General features: G+C 40.4%; 1 protein-coding gene across 1 annotated transcript; it reads right to left on the bottom strand.

Moving 5' to 3' along the window:
• Positions 1–918: 918 nt before the first annotated feature.
• SYNGR4 (synaptogyrin 4) lies at positions 919–20,274 on the bottom strand. The gene is made up of 5 exons (XM_080977618.1): positions 20,127–20,274; positions 18,136–18,277; positions 16,493–16,730; positions 10,301–10,437; positions 919–1,182 (listed from the first exon to the last, which is right to left on the bottom strand). The coding sequence occupies exons 2-5, from the start codon at positions 18,229–18,231 to the stop codon at positions 964–966; spliced, it is 690 nt and encodes a 229-aa protein (XP_080833744.1). The 5' UTR covers positions 18,232–18,277; positions 20,127–20,274; the 3' UTR covers positions 919–963.
• Positions 20,275–20,345: the final 71 nt, after the last annotated feature.

The following is a 20,345-nucleotide window of genomic DNA, read 5'->3' as shown; positions in this document are numbered from 1 at the left end:
GGTTATCATAAATAGCCAGTTGTTTTCCAGATATTTATGATATTTAAGGAGCTGTTGCTTGCTACAGAAAGCTAGTAGCTACTTGAAACATTCAGTAGTCGTTACTAGGTAAATTTGAGTCTGTGGCAGCATACACATATAAGCTAATCATTTATATCTTTCACAGAATCACAGAGAAACTTTACTGGATTAGGTTCTATACTGATACAGCCTTCAGTGGCTAGCATCTATTTGATTACAGTAGCTAGCAAAAGTGCAACAATGGCTATGGAGATGACAGCTTCAGGATGTATCTGTCTAAAGCCTGGTTCAGGCTTAAAATTGTTCACACAAGTCCATATATTAACATTCACAAGGCTTAAACAAGTAGCGTTGAACCAGTACAATGGGGAAAGGACTGTATCCGAAGTGCTGCACACCAGCTGGGTGGCAGAGGGCAAATGTCACTCCAGTGCTTTCATTATTTCCTTGATTTCTTAAAGCTGGGACTGGCAGCCAGAATAGCTGCATTTTGTTATATCCAGTTGAGAAAAAAATGTGTGGCAGTTGCACATGCAGATTGTCTCCATTTTTTGTTCTCTTCCCTAGTTGTAATATCTTTGGTTTTTTATGACTGGAAAACAACACATGTGCACAGCTGCCATAGTAGTGCAGTTCATATAGAAACAGCAGTGTGGAACTATTCTTACAGTTAATCCTGGCTTTAAAGGGCTAAAATTAGCAGCTAGTGCTGCAGAAGCTGAGCAAGCCTAGACAATGGGAATGGTGAGCGGGTGAGCACCCATTTCTTTTGTGAAGCTGTGGCCCCATGTTCTTATTGTGCTTAGGAGGTGGTTGGTCTCCCTATTTTTCATGGTGCTCAACTTTAGCGGAAACAGATTTACACATATGAAATAAATGTTCATGTTTGGCAATAAGTTCTCTTTCTATCCCCTTTTTATTTACTGTGAAATTAATAATTGCCTAGTCATCAGTATTCATTAATGTCAGCCGGTGGGGTACAGGAGTGGATGGGTAGGTGGCTACACCCACATTTTCAGGGTAACCCATATTGTTTGGAAGGGAAGTGCTAGTGGAAGATGAAAGGGTGGTCAGTGCAACAGATCCTTCATCCAAGGTCCGCTTGTAAGGAACAGGTGGCTCAGCCTGCAGGTTTTTCAGAGCCACATAGGCCAGGTACACCTGTGGGAGAGAATAGGTGGTGGATCAGGCACTTGTATGCAACTGTGAAAATGGCACAAACTATTTAAAGAGCAAGTGAAGGGCAAAGGTTAGCTCCAGAAGATGTGGATTAAAACCACAGCACAGTCATGGACTTGAAATGTATTGGCCTTTAGACAGTAATTTGTAAGGACAATATGGTGCAAGATATTAAGTGTTCAACCAGTTGGGAACATTGACTGCAGCACTATCAAATTCAACATGTATGCAAAAAGAAAATTGCCAGAAATGTCCAGCAAAAGTAATATTTGACTTCAAAGAAGAAATGTCTTTAAAAGGAAGGTAAAAAGGAAGTTGAAGCAAAAGTCAAGAAAGTGACCTCTCCAAAGCACTTGGGAGTTTATACAAATCTTCAACAATAAAAGCTTGGCTCAAATGCATATACTACAAAAATACCAATAACTTCAAGAAGATGGTAGTGTGGTTAACAAACAGAATCATGAAAGCCATTAGCCACAGGAAAGCTTCCTTCTGAAGATGAAAGTGTTGCCAAATTGTGGAGAGCGAAAAGAAATACAAACTGACAAAAGAAATGCAAGTAGACAGTAAGGGATGGGGTGGGGAAAATAATTTGACGAACATGACCGAATATTGATCCCGACAATAGCAAATGCTTTACATACATCAGAAGCAGGAAACCAAGTACGGAGGCAGCTGAACCTCAGGATGGTGGGAGTTGGAGGTAAGCTTCAGGAGGATAAGCAGCCGGTGAATGAATTTTTTGTATCTGGCTTGTCAGAAGAAATTCTATCCATCTAAAATATCTTTAAAAATCAAATGTAGAAGTACTGATTTTGTAACTGGTCCTTAAGATTGGCTTCCATACTGGAGGATTGGAAATTCGCTGTTTTAACACCATTTTTTTAATTTTAAAAAGGCGTTAGGGTGTGGGGGAGAGGGAATCTGGGAAATTAAACGGTTAATATGTTTTGGGGAAATTGCTGGAAAGCATTATTAAAGATAAAATTATCAAGCATATTGAATAACAATATGAAGAGTCAACATGATTTCTGCAAAGATAAGTCCTATCTCACTGATCTTTTGGAGTTCTTTGTGCCAACAAGAAAATATTTATGGGGATTCCAGTGCTCATTGTATACTTGGATTTTCAGGTTTTAAGAAGTTCTTCATTGAAAGCTCCAGAGTAAACTTAGCAATCAGGGGACTTGTTCAGTTATGAATTAGTAACTAGTTAAGGAACAGGAAATAGGAATAAATGGACAGGTCTCACAGAGAGATGTAGAAAGCCCCCAGTATTGAGACCAGTACTTTTTAACTTGTGTATAAATAACCTGGAGATAGGGGTGAACAGCAAAGTAGTCAAGTTTGTGGATGACACCAAATTATTCAGAATGATAAAAACAGAGATCCAAAAGGCATTCTCCACACCTGGTGACGGCATCAGAATGGCAAGCACAGTTCAATGCAAGCAGCTATAAAGTGATTCACATTCAAGCAAAAAAACTGAATATAAACTGGCAATGACTTACCAGGAAAGACATATTGGGGTCATGATGATAGCTCAAAACAACCCTTTTTCTGAACCAAACAGCCCTAAAAAGGTAACCTTTATTCCTGAGGGAGTTGCTGCAACTTTAGGACCCCCTAATCATTCCCCCTTTTCTAGCTTTACAATATCCTTTTTAAGATGTGGTAACTAGAAATCTACACAATATTCCAGCTAGGGAAAAGGTGGGACATGCTAGGAATCATTAGGAAAGGGATAAAACACCTCCCTACTAATATTTTAATGCTACACTTGAATATTGTGTGCATTTCTGGTCATTGCATCTCAAAAAGTATATCCATCATCAAACCTTTTATTGGCATCACATACAAAATCCGTAACATAAAAAGTGTATTGTAGAGTTGGAAAAGTGCAAGAGAAGGCATGAGAGAAGTGTATAAAATTATGCATGGTGTGAAGAAAGTTGTTTGAGATAAGTTTTAAATCGTTTTTATATTAGTATCTGAGGTCGCCTGATTAAGCTGAATTGTTCAGGATAGAGCAAAGTTCATACAGTGCATAAACTCTGGAATTTGTTACCACAAGATGTGATGGCTTCTAAATTAATGTCTTTAAAATGAGATTACAGAAATTCATATTGTTGACCACTGCAGGAAATGGGATACTGGGTTAGAAAAGTCATTTGTCTGATCCAGCAGAGTGCTGCTTATATTCTCAGGGAACTGGCAAGCGGGTTTTGGGAGATGAAGGAAGCTTGGAAGGGATGTGTGGGTGAGCCTTGAGGAAGTAAACAGTTGAGGGGGCAAATATCAGAATACAAAATGGTATTCTAGTACAGTGTTTGTGTTAGGTAAGCAAGAGAACAGCTGTACTATTTTGCTTCTCAACAAGCATACAGTATTAGAATTTTGGGGGAAGGACTGGGACTTCTGGAGCAGAATCATGGCTGATTAGACGTCTCCTGTCAAAACTCCATCAACAGTGATAATTAGATGGTGATTAATGAAAGCCATTGGGGGAACAGAGATAACTGATTAATTTCCAATGCTATGGAAGGGCTGCTGTCTCGTCATGGGACCAAGGAACCTGGACAGGTAAGTGACCAGGGAGTGGAAGAATAAAAATCTTGCCCAGACACCACTTAATAACCTTAGGGATCAGTCCCAAGGGCAAACCTCCCTTCCTTCAATTACTTCTGAAACACCAATAAATTATGACAAGTTTTCTGCTTGCTGGTTAAATGGTTAAAAGGCACATCTGAAATAAGACCCTACTGCTGGCTTAAGAAGAGGCAGCACTAGAGGGCTGAAAATAAAATAGAAGTAAATAACTATGAATCATTGTCTCAATATATGGCCACAGCGAAAAGATTCTTGAGGGAATAAAGATCGACGATTTATTGTTTTTCAGTATTGGAGGTAAAGTTACGTTGGACTGGAGGAAGACTTATTGTTGACTTTTATCTGTAATAGTAATTAGAGAACCTCTTTTAGACATTTCGTGTGGAAGAAGAAATCAATGCATTCCAGATGCCCGAAGACTGTGAAAACATCGCCTAGTAGAAGGAGGAACAGTTAGATACCAGCCTGGAGTAAACATTTTGAGTACTTTGAATGACTCTTATACATACAACTGACAGTTGAATTTCTTTATCTTTTATTCCTTTACTATTTTCTCATTATTTTATTACTTTTATCTTTTTGTTACTTTTTCTTAGGGTTTTCATATGTCCTCTTTTTCATGTAAAGTGAGTGTCATCATAGCGATCCATAGTTAAAAGTAGAAGTTGGCAAATGTGTCCTCTTTTTTACTCTTCAGAATATGGCAACCCAATTATTTGCTTTGCTTTTGTGCGTTTGCTTTTTGTTGTCTACTCTGGGTTAAGGAGGGGATTGCAAGCAGATGACGGTGATGGATTGTTGGTGAAGACCCTGTGTGAAAGGCAGGGAAGGGAAGATCTCCCAGGGTGGAAGGCTGGGAGAAGAGAGGGAAACCAGGTGAGAGCTGGGAGGGTTTACCTCTTTCTGTGTTGAACAAGAGTTAAGATCTACCTGTGAGAGAGGACTTTGCATTCTTCTGTTTCTTTAGGCTTGTTTTTTAATGTAGTGTATTACAGTAAGTATTAATAAAATCTTTTGCAAAAAACCCCGAAGCATTTCTTCTGGGAATTTTGACAAACAATTTCCCTAAAGATAAAATAAGACTATTTCTCTATGCTACATCAGCAGCAAGAGTATTGGTGGCTAAATATTGGAAGGAGGAACCCATACCCATCAAAGAGGAATGGTTGTATAAGCTGAGCAAGCACTTGGAACTCGCAAAGCTGAACGATATAATAAGAGACAAGTCAAATAACACAGTTAAGAAAGAATGGGAGTACCTAAATAAGTATCTGATGAGTCAAGGTTCAGCAGTGAAGATCTGGTTGTGTCTAGAATAACCCTGCAAAGGTAAAAAGCTCCCTGATGCCAAGATGAGGGATGTACTGAAATACAGATAAGTTGGTTTTAATTAGGAATAATGAACTGTTGCGAGACTGACGGATGTCCAAAGAACAAAAGAATATGAAAAATGAAATACCTAAGAAGTGTTAGCTTCTTAGGAAAACAGACGATATGTAAGAGGTAACTGTTTAAAGTGTATGCATTTGGTTTGCAAAGTCTTAGTTTAATAATGAATGAATTAACGTTCTATCTATGATTTTTTTCTTATCTTCATTAAGATTTAATTGTATTAGTTTATGTAATTTATTTAAATTTCTGCTTTTCTTCTTTTGTTCTTTGCAACCTTTTAAAATCTTTTTTCTTTTCACGTTTAAAAGTTTTGATTTGTATGTATTTGCAATATAACTCAATAAAAAGTTAATAAAATCTTATAAAAATATGCAAGTTTGATTTTTCTTGGAAAACAAATAATATTTTAAAATGAAATTTTATATTTCCACTGTAAAAAGATTCAAAATGGGGTACTCTGTTTTCAGTGTTTTGGTAACTGTCCTTAAATCTACTGGTATTGTGATCACCTCTCCTCATTATTGATAAAAAAACTGACTGCAAATCCTCCAGTTTCTCATTGCAGTTGTAAAATACGACTTTGGTCAAAGGTGTGCTTGCTGCAAATTCTACTTAGTGGGTTGCTACAGTTAGCAGAGGGAATTCAATTGCCCTATGCTTGACAGGGGGTCAGGTTAGACATTACCAATGGTCCCTGCTGGAGTTAAAATCTTTGTTAGCTGCTCAACCTTCCGGATCTAACAAACTCCAGCCGCAGGCTGGACTGGGTCTTGAATTGCTTGGGCTCATTCTGTGCCAGATTGTAAATGAAGGCCTGCTGCAACTGCTTATATATGAAGGCTCCTCCTGATTAATTCTACAGCTTGTTGATGGGAAGTGTGAGTCACTCAGTTCCACAAGGAATGAAGGAATAAACATGCACCAAAGAGCTCGGTCCTGAGGCAGTTTTCTTCACTACTAAAATTGGTAGAAATGTATTGAGTCCTCAGGACTAAAGGCAAGAGCCTTCTTTTCTCTTTATGTGCTTTAAATACTAGGCACCCCCTATGTAAACTATATTAGGCTTAGAGTATGGGCTGCCCTTAATTATGAACCAACAACTTCAGATACCAGCAGCAAGGAACTGTTTCCTAATCAAAGTGACCCAAACTGTTCTACCTGCATCATAATTTTATGATGCAGGTATACTTGCTATAATTCTTTTGGAAGGATTAGTTGCGTATGATATTTCTCCTAATCTTCTAGGGCCACAAATACCAAGTTTTCTAGATCCACGTTTTTGGAGGACCCCTAGAGAATACTTCTCAGTGACTTCAACATCCAAGCAAAGGCTACTGTTGAGCTGCAATGGGACTTCGTGGCCTCAACCATGGGGCTGTTTCAAATGACCATTGGTCCAACATACTGGACAGGACGCACCCTTGATGTTGTCTTTCCCCCATGTGATTTGAGGGATGGTCTGAAGGTAGGAGGGGGTGCAGTGCACTCCCTTGCATTGGTTGAACCATTATTTGGTGAAGCTGGACTGGTAGCAGCAATTTCCCCCTGTAAGGGTAGTGGGTCCATTCAGATGGCCCATTCTCAGATAATGATGAACATTGGTTGGGGCAGAGGGTTTCTGTTAAGAGATAGAGATTTGGAAGAGAGATCCATACTGTCTTGTAGCAGAGTGAACACAATGGCAATTGCTCAAAGCACATTAAAACTTGGTTACCGGTATATTTGAAAGATGCAGGCTTTATAAATCCATTTTTAGAGAGATTCTGTTCACTTGGTTTTTCTTGCAACTGGGAACCATGGGTCACATAGCTTCTTGCTTGTTCCAGAAAGCAGAAAGAGAAAGTTGAGGAAAGGAATGGGGCTAAGCTCAACCCATACTGGCAACTTGAGCTCAGGTTAACCCTTTCATGAACGCAATTGTGAGTCAATAAGTGTCTATTACAACAATTCTTCTTCTTTGACAAGCACACACATACTTTGTGGGAGTCATAAAGCCACGGCAAAGGCTTGTAATATTGCAGGGTGCCCCCTGACCTCGGCTGACCAGCACTCTGAGCTTTACAATGTATTGGAATTTAATGACCTTATATGGTGTTGGGGGCAATAAAAGCCTTGACCGGATGAGGTAACGTGAGACATTGGCAAACGGCCATGCGGCTGGAGAGAGACAAAGGATAATAAAAGAAGCTGCAGGAGGAGAGGGAAGTTTGAAAGGAGCTGCTTATACCATCCTGAAAATATTGCTGGCTCTCTGTGTCTTTATTTTATGCTAAACTTCGCCATTTGTAACGGCTGGCTCCGACAATACTTCAGAGCAAGGAACCGGCAAATGGCATTAAGGTAGCACCTTACTCATACAACACTGTTAATTGTGAAAACGGCATTCTGCAGAAAAGTTGCAAACCAAGTTTTCTCCCATGCACTGAGACACATTTGTGTGCTTGAGATTATATAAGGTGATGTGTGTGGCCCATTGCATATCCCTTCACACATACAGGGGAATCCCTACTTATGCAGGGTTCTATTCCTTGTCCATAAATCAAGAAATATCAACAGCAGCATTTTTGGTTTTCCAAAAGATTTGACATTTGTAAGTTATCTGCCAAGTAAAGGAATGACAGTGATCCACCTTTCTTAAATCCATAGATACAGCTATCTCAGACAACAAATCAAATCCTAAGACAAGTCTTGGTATAACCAGATGGGCTGCATTTAACATTAAAAATCATAATCAAATTGTGGCCAATAGTGTTCCCTTCAAATACAGAAGATAATGCCCATTTAAATGCCTGCATTCTTTAGCAATTGAACAACCAACAATGCAGTGGATGGGATGAAAGATGTAGCTTTGTAGTAGACTAGGGCCTGGAGTTTAACAAACCGTGATTGAATCAAGAAACATAGCCAGCTTGCCTGGGACTATTCAAAGAAAGGCAGCTTCAGATCTGATATGGTTTGCTATGGCTGACACCCACAAAAGGGGCAGATGCCACCTCTGTGACTGAAGTAATGACAGAAAATTGCAGAAATCATGTGCTTCATGATTTTATCTAGACCATGCAGTTGTAAAATGTGGTAAATATATAGGTTGTGTGAGCTACAGTTGCGCCTTCTGCAAAATTTGTTGTTGCAGATAATTAACAACTCATTATTGCAGTATTGTATTATACTAACATAACTGTATGCTAATGGAACATTTAAAAAACCAACAACTGTGGGGTCAAATAGACCACACACACACTCCTTTCTTGTAGGTATTATTTGCTCATAAACATACATTACCAGGCACTGTACACTGAAGTTCATTCTTGATCCTGATTTTTTAAAACTATATTACTTATTTGAAAAATGAAGGTTTTCAATGAAGGTTTTATTTATTTATTTTTTACTTGCAAGTGGTGCCATGTTTAATGCTATTCCAAGGCATTTTAATTTTATGGCCAACTTATGGTGCATTTAACCCCAAAGCTGGATTGAAACAGTAAATCTTGCTATCAACTAAGAGTTAAAAGAAAATGGTGCTACTGCTGCTGTGGCTATAATTCACCAGCTACTCTAGCCATATTCAGCAGTGGGTTTCTATTAGCAACACTTGTAATTAAGTACTCCACCTCTAACCATATGATTCTGAAGGAGGAAATGTCAGGAAAGATTAGCTTCTTTACATTGCCTTGGCGGCCAGTGGCAGAAACTTGGAACTTTCTGACCTGCATAATCCTAATTTTTTTTGCTTCAAGATTTTTTTCTTGGATTAACTTTGCTAACAATCTATTTGTCTTGTTTCTTCCATTTGCTAGTCCAGTCAATAATCTGCTAATCTGAATTGCCTACTGTATGGTTCTAAAAATGTCAATGTTACCAAAAGCTGACATTAGATCAACACTCTTTTTTCTCTCATTTCCTGGGAATGATTTGAAATGTTCTTCTGCCACCATAAATCAATTTGGCAGCCATTCTAATGCACAAACTCTAAACTGAGTGCATTTAAGCAGTAATACAGCACTAGTTTGCATTAATGCAGCTTTAGTATACCTGTATATGCTTAAAGGGATTAGGCCTTGCACTCCAAGAAGTACTATGTACAACATTCTCACACATTTTACACTGCCATATGTCAAATGCCATATGCCATATGCCAAACACTAAGGGACGCGGGTGGCACTGTGGGTTAAACCACAGAGCCTAGGGTTTGCTGATCAGGTCAGCTGTTCGAATCCCCATGATGGGATGAGCTCCCGTTGCTCGGTCCCTGCTCCTGCCAACCTAGCAGTTCAAAACCACGTCAAAGTGCAAGTAGTAGATAAATAGGTACCTCTCCGGTGGGAAGGTAAACTGCGTTTCCGTGCACTGCTCTGGTTCGCCAGAAGCAGCTTAGTCATGCTGGCCACATGACCCGGAAGCTGTACACCAGCTCCCTCGGCCGATAAAGCGAGATGAGCGCCACAACCCGAGTTGGCCACGACTAGACCTAATGGTCAGGGGTCCCCTTCACCTTTACCTTATGCCAAACACACCAGCAACCACTGCAGAGAATACCTTTGGACGAGAGACACACCTGTCTCAGAGAAGCACTTCCGCTGCCAAGGACCCACAACTAGAGGCTGCAATTAGCAAAAGACAACTGGCCTGGCCTAGGCCTGACTCTGCCCTGAGCTCACTTTCTCAGTATTAACTGAACTTTGACTAGCCACCTACCTTTCCTCCCCAGAAAGGACTTGTATGTCTTGTTATATGCCACTTCATGCCAGCTAAAATGTAGCTTCACTGCCTGTTTCTTGATTCATAATCAAACACTCTCTGATTTAAAAAATTGTGTGTACATGCTAAAGAGAATTAGGCTTATCATACGACATTTCAGGAAGAAAAAAAACATTCACTATATAGAAGGAAAAATAGTGCCCCTTATGGCATCACCCTCTTCTCCTTAAATAACTAGGGTTATGTGCCACCTGCTTCTTGGAAGGGATCAACTTTGGCTTTGATAAGATGGGTTTGTCTTTTCTATTGACACTCTGCAGGGAGGGACCCCTCTTATGTGGCTGACTCAGCAGGCTTTCTCGTTACTCTGAAATAAAAGGGGAGTACTTGACTGACTCACCCAGCATGGAACGGAGAGGACGGCAAAGGTGATGCTGGTTCGGGCAGCACCAGTTCCCAACAGGTAGTGGCTTGTTGATCTGATCCACTGATTGGCTAGGAAGCAGAACCCAACAAACCACAGGCATGTCCAGATAACTGAGGAGAAAATAAGAGGTTAGAATGTGATACAAACAGTTAAAAACTCAAATGAAGCTTCATTTTAGAGCAGGACTTTTTGTGCTAACTGGTGAGTAAGATAATATAAGGTTCAGTAGCCTCTGGTGTTCACCGTACTGCTCTGTTCTTCCTAACTGATAAAAGTTCTTCTCTCTGGATATCTTTGCTGTAAAATATAGCAAATGTAGGGTTGCCACATTTTGAAGAGCAAAAAAAGAACACATTTGCCAACTTCTACTTTTAACTATGGCTCACTATGACAACTCTACTCATAAAAAAGAGGGCATATCCTGGAAAAAGAGGACATATGGCAACCCTGAGAAATGGGCAATGTAACCCCAATTTTAAAAAAAGGAATCCAGAGAGGACCAGGGAAATTACAGACTGGTTAGGCTAACGTTTTTTCCAGAAAAACTGGTAGAAAATATTATTAAAGATAGAAGAATATAAAAAACAAATGTTGCCCAAGAAGAACCAGCATGGCTTTCATAAATGTAAGTTCCCTCTAACCAACATTTTAGAGTTCTTTAAAAATGTCAATAAGCATATGGATAGAGATTATTTATGTCTTTATTTATGTAATTTCATAAAAATTATATATTGCTTGATTGTAAAACAAAAACAACACACAAAGCTGTTAACCTTTTGTTAAAGTCCCTCACCAAGTAAGCTTAGCTATAAGCAGACTGTAAGACCTGTTTGGATCAGTAGGAACATGACATGGAGAGCAGGAATAAATGGATAGTTCTATCATTGAAGGGATGTATAAAGTAGGGTCCCCAAAAAGTTATACTGGGACTGATGCTTTTCAACTTATTCATAAATGAACTGCAGTTAGAGGCTAGCAGTGAGGTGGCCCCATTTGCTGATGACACCCAAATGTTCAGAGTAGTAAGAGCAAAAATGGATTATAAGGAGCTCCAAAATAATCTCTCCAAATTCTGTGAATGGTATTGTAGTTAAAGTGTAGGGCTATGACCTGGGATAGCAGGGTTAAAATCCCTACTCAGCCATGAAGCTCACTGGGTAACCTTGGGCCAGTCACTGACTCTCAGCCTAACCTACCTCACAGGGTTGTTGTGAGGATGAAATGGGGAGGAGAGCCATGTTCACCAGTTTGAGCTCCCTGGAAGAAAAAGGTGGTATATAAATGTAATAAATAAAATAGTAACTAAATAAATATTACCATAGCAATTCAAAGTAAAGTAGTTTAAGTGATGCACACTGGGACAAAAATCCTTACTTTACATATTTATGGAAACTGAATTGGTGGTGACTGGTAACTGACCAGGAAAGAGATCTTCAGAGTGATGATGAACAGCTCAATGAAAATGTCACCTCAGTGTTCAGTAGCTGTGAAAAGGGCACATTCCATGTCGGGGATCATTAGGAAAGGGATTGAAAATAAAATCATAAATATTATATGTAGTGCTGTGATACAAGTGTGACCACACTCTGAATATTATGTACAGTTCTGCTTGGTGCACTTCAAAAGGTATATTCCAGTGCTGGAAAAGCTTTGGGCAACCAAAACTATCATGAGGCTGGAAAAACTCTCCTATAAGGAAAAGTTACATTTTTTGAGGCTGTTCAGTTTTAAAAAGGTATGGGGGACATGATAGAGATGTATAAAATTATGCATTACGTGAAGAAAGTGGATAGAGAGAAGTCCCCCACCCCATAATATCAGAACCTAAAGTCATCCAATGAAACTGAATGTAGGAAGATTCAGCAGGACAAACAAAAGGAAGTATTTTTTTACATATCTCATAGTGTGCTTCACTACCACAAAATGTAGCAATGGCCACCAACTTCAATGGCTTTTGAAGAGGTTTAGACAAATTAATGACAAGTAAGACCTCTATCGCGGGTGGCGCTGTGGGTTAAACCACAGAGCCTAGGACTTGCCGATCAGAAGGTCGGTGGTTCGAATCCCCACGACAGGGTGAGCTCCCGTTGTTTGGTCCTTGCTCCTGCCAACCTAGCAGTTCGAAAGCACGTCAAAGTGCAAGTAGATAAATAGGTACCGCTCCGGCAGGAAGGTAAACGGCGTTTCAGTGTGCTGCTCTGGTTCGCCAGAAGCGGCTTAGTCAGGCTGGCCACATGACCCGGAAGCTGTACGCCGGCTCCCTCGGCCAATAAAGCAAGATGAGCGCCGCAACCCCAGAGTCAGCCATGACTGAACCTAATGGTCAGAGGTCCCTTTACCTTTTAAGACCTCTATCAACGGCTATTAGCCATGGCAACTGAATTACCTGCATTATCAGGGGCAGCATGCCTCTGAATATCAGCTGCTGGAGAGCACAGCTGGACTCATATCCTGCTTGTGGGATTCCCATAGGCTGGCTACTGTGAGAACAGGGTGCTGGATTAGATGGGCCTTTTATTTGTTCCAGCTGGGCTCTTGTTACATTCCAAAATCTGACCAATCTCATAGTGAGAAATTGAGAAGGTGGCTCTAAACTGCAGCAGCAGCAGCAGCAGCATTATAGCAGCTTCAGAACTAAGTCAGCAAAATCTAAATTTAATAAAAGCTCCTGCATTCATGGATAAACCAACTGCCTTCAGGGATCAGAAGGGCAATCATTCCCTAAAACAAACACTGCACAATTGACAGGTGTATTAAAAGGAGCTTTTGCCTTTGTAGCTGATGAACAATAAGGGAGAAAAGGAAAGCTGCCAGATTGCATCAGCTTTGTTTATGGTCCAGCCAGCCAAACATCCTATCTCAAATAAGACTTGTGCCAGATGTTTTAGAGGCAAGAGCCCCATAATAAGCAGGTGTGGGATAATCTGGCCTCTACTAATCTTTAATTATTAGAAATATGGCTTTAAACACAGAGGCAAAAGAATGTATTGCTTTTCCTCACAAATTTGGTAGTATTATCTATTGCACTTCTGAGAAAATCACCGAAACATCTGACCTTTCTTTTACTGGATTTTATGTTTGCATAGTAAAATGTATTTCCTTTTGATGTGGTTTAACTATACTTAAAACTATACCTTTCCATTTCAGTGAACTCAACTTTATTCTTTGGTTCCAAGATAAAGAAACTATGCTAGATTTGTACAGGCACAGAACAACATATAGGGCAAAAGTAATTAATTTGACCAATATATTTTCTAGGGATAAAGAGGGCCTAAAATGAATACCCAGTGGGGTGGGAAGGCAATGTACTGAATAGCTTAATCTGACAGAAGGTGTGGAGATATTTGACAGGCAGTACAGATGGAAGGCAAAAAAACCAGATGAGATGGCTCAGTGGCATTTCTGGAGCTGTACTGAGCACTGATGAGTTGCCAAAAGCCAGGGCCTGAAAAATGTTTCATTCAGATATATAATGCCAACTCATTGCCCTACTTGAAGCACTCATTTTCTGTGATCATGCTTGTCCAATAAGTCTGACAGCAACAGATAAGACAGCATGTGGAAATGACAGCATTTTGTATGGAACTGGTATTTTCTTATTGTTTCCTTGTCTGTCTCCATGTTTTGTCTGTTGTCTTTTGTGAACTCCCCAGCACAGGGATTGGCTCATCAAGAAATGAAACAACAGGCAGAGGTACAAGAAGGCAATACAATACTCAATCAGTATAAAAGAAGGCAGTCAGCGTGCCCATCAGCAGCATGGATTCTTTCACATATTTTACAGGAACCTTTTGTAGTACAATAGCCACATTCCCTCATGGGCAACCTTTGGGACCAGTTGTGAGTGGGGACAAAGGCAAAAAGTGGCCAGAGTAACATATGCGACTCTTCCCTTGCCTTTGTACAATAGGCTACATTTCAACAACACACAAGTCAACTATTTACACATATACACGCCTCTCTACCCATCACCCAGGCAAGTGAAAAGCACTATAGGTTCATGGAAACGCACATTCCAGCCAGGCAAAAACACTTGAGGGTGCAGAACAGGGCCAGTGAGGGTTGTGGCCTGGATTTGGCTCCCTGGCCTTAGGTTTCCCACCCACTAAGACCATTTATTCATCCAGCTCACGATTTCTACTAGCAGCTCTCTAGGGTTTCACAGTGATGTATGGAAGTGAGAAGTGAGAGCTGGACCATAAAGAAGGCTGATCGCCGAAGAATTGATGCTTTTGAATTATGGTGCTGGAGGAGACTCTTGAGAGTCCCATGGACTGCAAGAAGATCAAACCTATCCATTCTTAAGGAAATCAGCCCTGAGTGCTCATTGGAAGGAAAGATTGTGAAGCTGAGGCTCTAGTACTTTGGCCACCTCATGAGAAGAGAAGACTCCCTGGAAAAGACCCTGATGTTGGGAAAGATGGAGGGCACAAGGAGAAGGGGACGACAGAGTACGAGATGGTTGGACAGTGTTCTCGAAGCTACCAGCATGAGTTTGACCAAACTGCGGGAGGCAGTGGAAGACAGAAGTGCCTAGCGTGCTCTGGTCCATGGGGTCAAGAAGAGTCGGACACGACTAAACGACTAAACAACAACAAGGGTTTCACAGAGCTACTCCTCCCCTTCCCTACCTGAATATGATGGCAGAGTACCTCAACGCCTCAATCTCCTGCACATGTAGTTAAGCTTTGACATGCAATTCTGATAATTCTGTGTGGGAGTGGGGAAAGGTGGAAACCTGTGCAAAAAAATGCTGCTACGGTAAGGCACATATGTGAGGGACTGTTATTAAAGAGATGGGAAAAGGAGTATAAGACAACTGTGGTAGTGGGGTGTTTTTAATGTGTTGTTTTAACATACTTTTTTGTGTGTTTCTGTCTATTTAGTTGTAAGTTGCTTTGAGTTGCATTTGGCATGAAAAACTGAGCAATAAATCCAGTTATTGTTGGATCTCCAATAGCACCTTGAGGAGACATAGCCATTTTTCCATGCCCTTGACAATCAGATAATACTGCTCCAACCTAGTTCTTGAAGACTGCAGAGCTTTAGCTTTCAGTATTCTGAGGTACCTTTTCTGAGCAGCTGGTTATTCATCACTGGTGATTAGCACTCCCTGCCAGAGGTTGCTTATAGATGAATTAGTTATTGATAATTCATCCTGATTTGTTTGCATAACATTTGTGGAGATGTTACACAAAGTCCGGTTTATTGAGCATTCATTTTGATTTGTTTGCAGGGAGGTTATAGTGCTGTATCAAGCAACTGTTACCTCATATTTTCCAGTTTGTTTTCCCATCACTTCCATTAACCCAGAAAGTTTTGGATTTTTTTCAAAAGCAGGTTTACTGCATAAGAGTACAAAATCCATTTTACTTGCACAAACTGAATTTGTAGATATGCCAAGTGAATCCCACTGCAAAATAGCAACCATCTGGAAGTTCATCGTTGCAAAGCAGACAGGACTGTAAATGGTAGATCTCCTCTCACCAAACAAATAAGCTTGAAGGTATTTATATAGCCTTCTCTACCCAGAAAATGGAAGGAGTAACCCACCCATGGATAGCTTCTGCCTCTTACGGAAAATGTGTATGTACATATTGATACATACTACATATTGATAAAAGTGAATATAGAATAATTTGGATCTTAGGTTTCTTTTCTTTTCCTCCACACTAAGGAGGTCTTAGATAAGCCCCCTCCCTCTGCACTTTTAACAGCAAGGGGACCCAAAGCAGGGTCTCTGGAGCAGATTTCAATAACTGAGTTGATTTATATAGGAAACAAGCTACAGTGCCTTCAGAATGGCATCTTATAATTACCGTAGGTCTGTCACTTTGGCTCCACCACCTTGGCCGTTGGGACAGATAAAGCAGAGTACCAAACACTATCAACTGGCAAAGAGCTGCAGTGGGATAAGTGGGAAAGCAACTGAGGCTGGTACATTGGGGAAACTGCTGGTTGGTTTGCTGAGACACAACAAGAAGTGGTGGTAGGAGGTATAGTAAATAATAGCTACAGTGGTGTAAACTAGTTTTGGGACACAACAGGGGTTAGAATACATGATTATGCTGGCTTTGCATCTGGTTGTGTCAGGGCTTCACCAATCTACTAATCACATATATCAAAACTCTATTCCATGGCTTTGGAAGAAAGAAGTCAACTCACTGGAGAAGGTGACATCCAGGACAAGGATGGTATATTTGAATTTGTGAGTTGTAATGGAAGGTTCATAGACATCAAAACCCAAAAAGAGTAGACAGTGAAGAAAAGCGAGTATGCCAACTGTGATGCCGTAGCAGCAGGCTGTCCCATTATCATTCAAAACACAGTGTAGTTGGGAAGAATTTGTCAGGTTCTGATAACCTTCAGTCACCAAGGAGGCAAAGATAGTCAGGGATAAAACCTGGGAAGAGCGAAAGCAAGAAAGAGTTAAGTATGATTGTTGTTGAGATACCATATTATGTCTCATGTAAAACTCTTGCCTATATTTACAATCAACCCATCTTATCTTTATATCCTCTCCAATAATCAAATCCCATAGTGTATGCATTGAGATGAAGATGAGTAAGTCTAGTTCTCTGCTCTTCCTAACCATGGCCCACATATATCTCATGTGAAAGTCTCAGGTTCTTAGCAGACTTGGGCAGTTTTTGCTTACATTTTTGGAAAATAATCATGCTGTTCGTATAAAGCTTTTGAATTTAGAGACAAATCCAAAACACTGCCTAGATGCTAGGGGCTGGTTACTATTAAAAAAACCAAAATAGCAATGTAAGTAGTACCAACATCACTCTTACTAATAGCATCACACATAGGCTTAGCCAAAGGGGCAGCTGCTCCCCCTATCAAATAAAACAATAGAAATACTTAACTGACCTATCACGTCAGTTCTGCCCCCCAAAAAAGTCCTGCCCCCCCCCAAAAAAAACCCTGGCTACGCCCATGGGAACACAACTGGTACATAACTCTGGTTCATATAATGGAAATTGTACTATAAATGAGGTTGATGGAAGAACATGGGCTACATTTGCATGGTTTAGTGCAACTTGAATGAGACTTAGCAAACCTGAGTGAAAAACCAGACTCCTGTACTCCCCCACAGCTGAGGAGAGAGCTGCCAAATTTAGCATCAGTTTCACTGAATCTTGGCTTAGTGTTGGGTACAAATAAGGAATTCTGATTTGAAACAAACCCCAGCTAATTTAGTAAATCAGCTTCATAACCTATGGTTTGAAGTTAGCTTATTTATTGACCAGAGTGTGTTTGAAATCAGGACTCCTGGTTCATACCTCATGCTAAACTGAGATTCAATGAGACAGAAAATAATATCAGGAGCTCTCCTGCTCCTATCCAAGTGAGAGCTGTGAGACACTTGAGTTCAGTGCTTCATTCAAGCTTGCAGAAGCTCGTCCATGTAGAGGCAATCTAGCCATGGGGTTAGGAAAAGCTGCCCTGCTTATAAAACCAAAGAACTGGATCTTAGTTGGTAACAAAAACTGTGTACATCTTTTGTGTAGATGGATGGCGTGTGTGTGTGAGTGCAAGTTGGTGTTGGTGCATTTTACACTTGCATATTCCACAGGTATAGGGCAACCTTTGCATAAATGCTCCAGAAAGTGTCTGGTGAGGTCCAAACAATGCATGTTGTACTGAGACATGTTATTTGGAATTTCATAGTTTGTAATAGAAAAAAAATGAAAATAATTCTGGAGGGATTGTTTTGATTCAAAACCAGATCAATGTCTAAATATGATCCTGAATTTAGAAGTCATGGAACCAGTGTTTGATTTTGTTGTACTTTTTCTCACCCCTGCCAGGATCCGAGCAATGATCTGAGGTCTTATGAAGAAGTGCACCAGGTCATGGTCTGAGAATTCCCGCAAAGTTGTAATCACTTTCCTCATTCTGTAGTTTCCTTTTTGTCACTAGAACAAAGCTGGATTTTGAGAGCTGCGGGAAACAAAAGTTGGGAAACATGAAATAGATTAGAAAAGAAGCATGAGGCAGGAAAACACTACTAAGTTTCTACCTACCAACGCCTGAAAATTCAAAAGTAGTACAGTATATCAAGGCATCTTTTCCAGACCTACAAGGGTCTCGCCCAATCACCAAACTCTAAGGTGAGTATCTGACCACTGTCATGCCAAAAGCACTGTAAAGCCAATAAAATTAACTTAATAATTTTTTTCTTTACATTTGTTTAGATTAGAATTTAACAAGAAGCAAAGCAAATGTATAATCTTAACTGATATGTAGTTGAAGTTTTGTAAAGATTAAATTGATTGGGTGGTTCAGTTCAGGCAGTGCTTCATTTGCTTTTTTAAAATCCCATAATATTGGTTGGGAAACTTTAATGAAGCAATAAGGAATAGTGCATTGGGATGAGACTGACCAAAATTTAATTTAATTGCCAATATATATATATTGCCCTGAAACTGCAGTAGTGATAAATTTGCATTTTTATTTTTCAATGAGAACTATGGAGTTTTATTACAGATCTTGGGAAGGATTTACCTAACCAGGCCCTTAGCAGAAATTCTGTGCAAGAGCTTCCACTTGCACAACAGGGATTTCCCTTCTCCTCTCCCCTCCACCCCCTGAAATTGGTTCTGGGGAAAGTTAGGGGGAACCCCCAGAACAACACACAGCAGAAGAACGGGGGGTGGATGTGTTGCACAGATGGAATTGACGGGAAAAGCAAGACATTGAATTCCAACCTTTGATACTTGCTGTCTTTTGATTCCACAAGCATCATATGGCAATTCTTCTGAGATAATTACTCTTTAAATAATTGCCTAAATTATGGACAGGCTATGAACATTTTGGATTAGACCAATCTAGTATGTGCTCCAAGCCTAATGTACTGGAACTACCCATGCATTGTACAAGTATTATGGGCTTGAATAACATTTCTCCAAATTTACCCCCGTTATATTTTACAAAATGAATCTGAGCAAGCTTCTTGAAATTATTCAGTAAAATCATGGGCAACAGCTCATTGCACAGCACACCACACCATCATGAAGCCCCAGCAGCCCAACTAGCACTGATCAAAAATTGAACTTGTTTTGTATGGCAGACAAGTGTTCACCCAGTTTCTGCCTGTGTTTCCTGCACATAATTAATGTATTGATTTTCCAAGCAAGTAAATGAAACTCTTGAGAATTGTTTTGACTTCTAACTTTCCTGTATTTTTAAACATTTTTTGCTTCACACATCTTATAAATACAGAACGAAACATTGCACGGATACATTCCCTGACCCCCGCCATAAAGAGCATGCCTGCAGTTTATTTCTCACTGTTTCTCATCAAAATAGGTTTGGTGTGAACCTGGCTGTATCCTTTGACCTTTCCCCCTTCACCATTAACAAAATCAGAACTTATCCCATTCACCACAGTAGTGGAGCAAGTAACAAAGTGGCCTGTATTTTAAACGTTCATTGGTAAATATGAAACTCATTGAGGCTATTTTCATCAAAAGCAGGAGCTAGCAAGTGTGGTGCTTAATGAGTGTTGGGCTTAGATAAGGAGACATGGGCTCAAATCCCTGCTTGGCTATTAATCTCGCAGGATTGCTGTGCAAGAGTGCCTATCTTTCAACCTAAACTATTACCCAGGATTGGTGTGAGGAGATATTATAAAAGCCCAATTATGGCCCTTTCTGACAGGAATAAAAAAATATGCTCCTTGGCATCACGGGACTGACCACTTGAGCCTCCTCAAAAACTGATGAGGAACTCGCTGTATTACCACATCTCAGTTCCTCTTTTTTTAAAAAAAAATCCTTCATAAACCCACCTTCTTCCTCACCTCCCACCCCTTCAGAAACTCCCTTAGACTTGGAGGTTATTTTCCCGCCTTTGCGCCCCCGCGCACGTAGGGTGGGGAAAGCAAATAGAGCGTGTGAGCGAACTCGAAGCCTGACTGGTCGGACAGCCGCCGCCTCAGCAAGGCAGTTGGAAAAGAACGGTTGGTATAGGGCGGGGCGCCAAAGGAGCGCCCGACAGCGCGCGAGGA

The sequence above is a fragment of the Podarcis pityusensis genome (assembly GCF_964106645.2).
Source record: "Podarcis pityusensis genome assembly, chromosome: 13".
NCBI lineage: Eukaryota > Metazoa > Chordata > Lepidosauria > Squamata > Lacertidae > Podarcis > Podarcis pityusensis.
Note: the sequence above shows the minus strand (reverse complement) of the source record. Positions and strands in the feature narration are given on the sequence as shown.

Coding starts and splice junctions, on each gene's coding strand:
- SYNGR4 (XM_080977618.1), bottom strand. CDS start 18,231: ATGAGGAAAGTGATTACAACTTTGCGGGAATTCTCAGACCATGACCTG. Junction 16,731..18,135: donor TTGCTCGGATCCTGGCAGGG/GTGAGAAAAAGT, acceptor CGCTCTTCCCAG/GTTTTATCCCTGACTATCTT. Junction 10,438..16,492: donor CCTGGATGTCACCTTCTCCA/GTGAGTTGACTT, acceptor TTTTCTCCTCAG/TTATCTGGACATGCCTGTGG.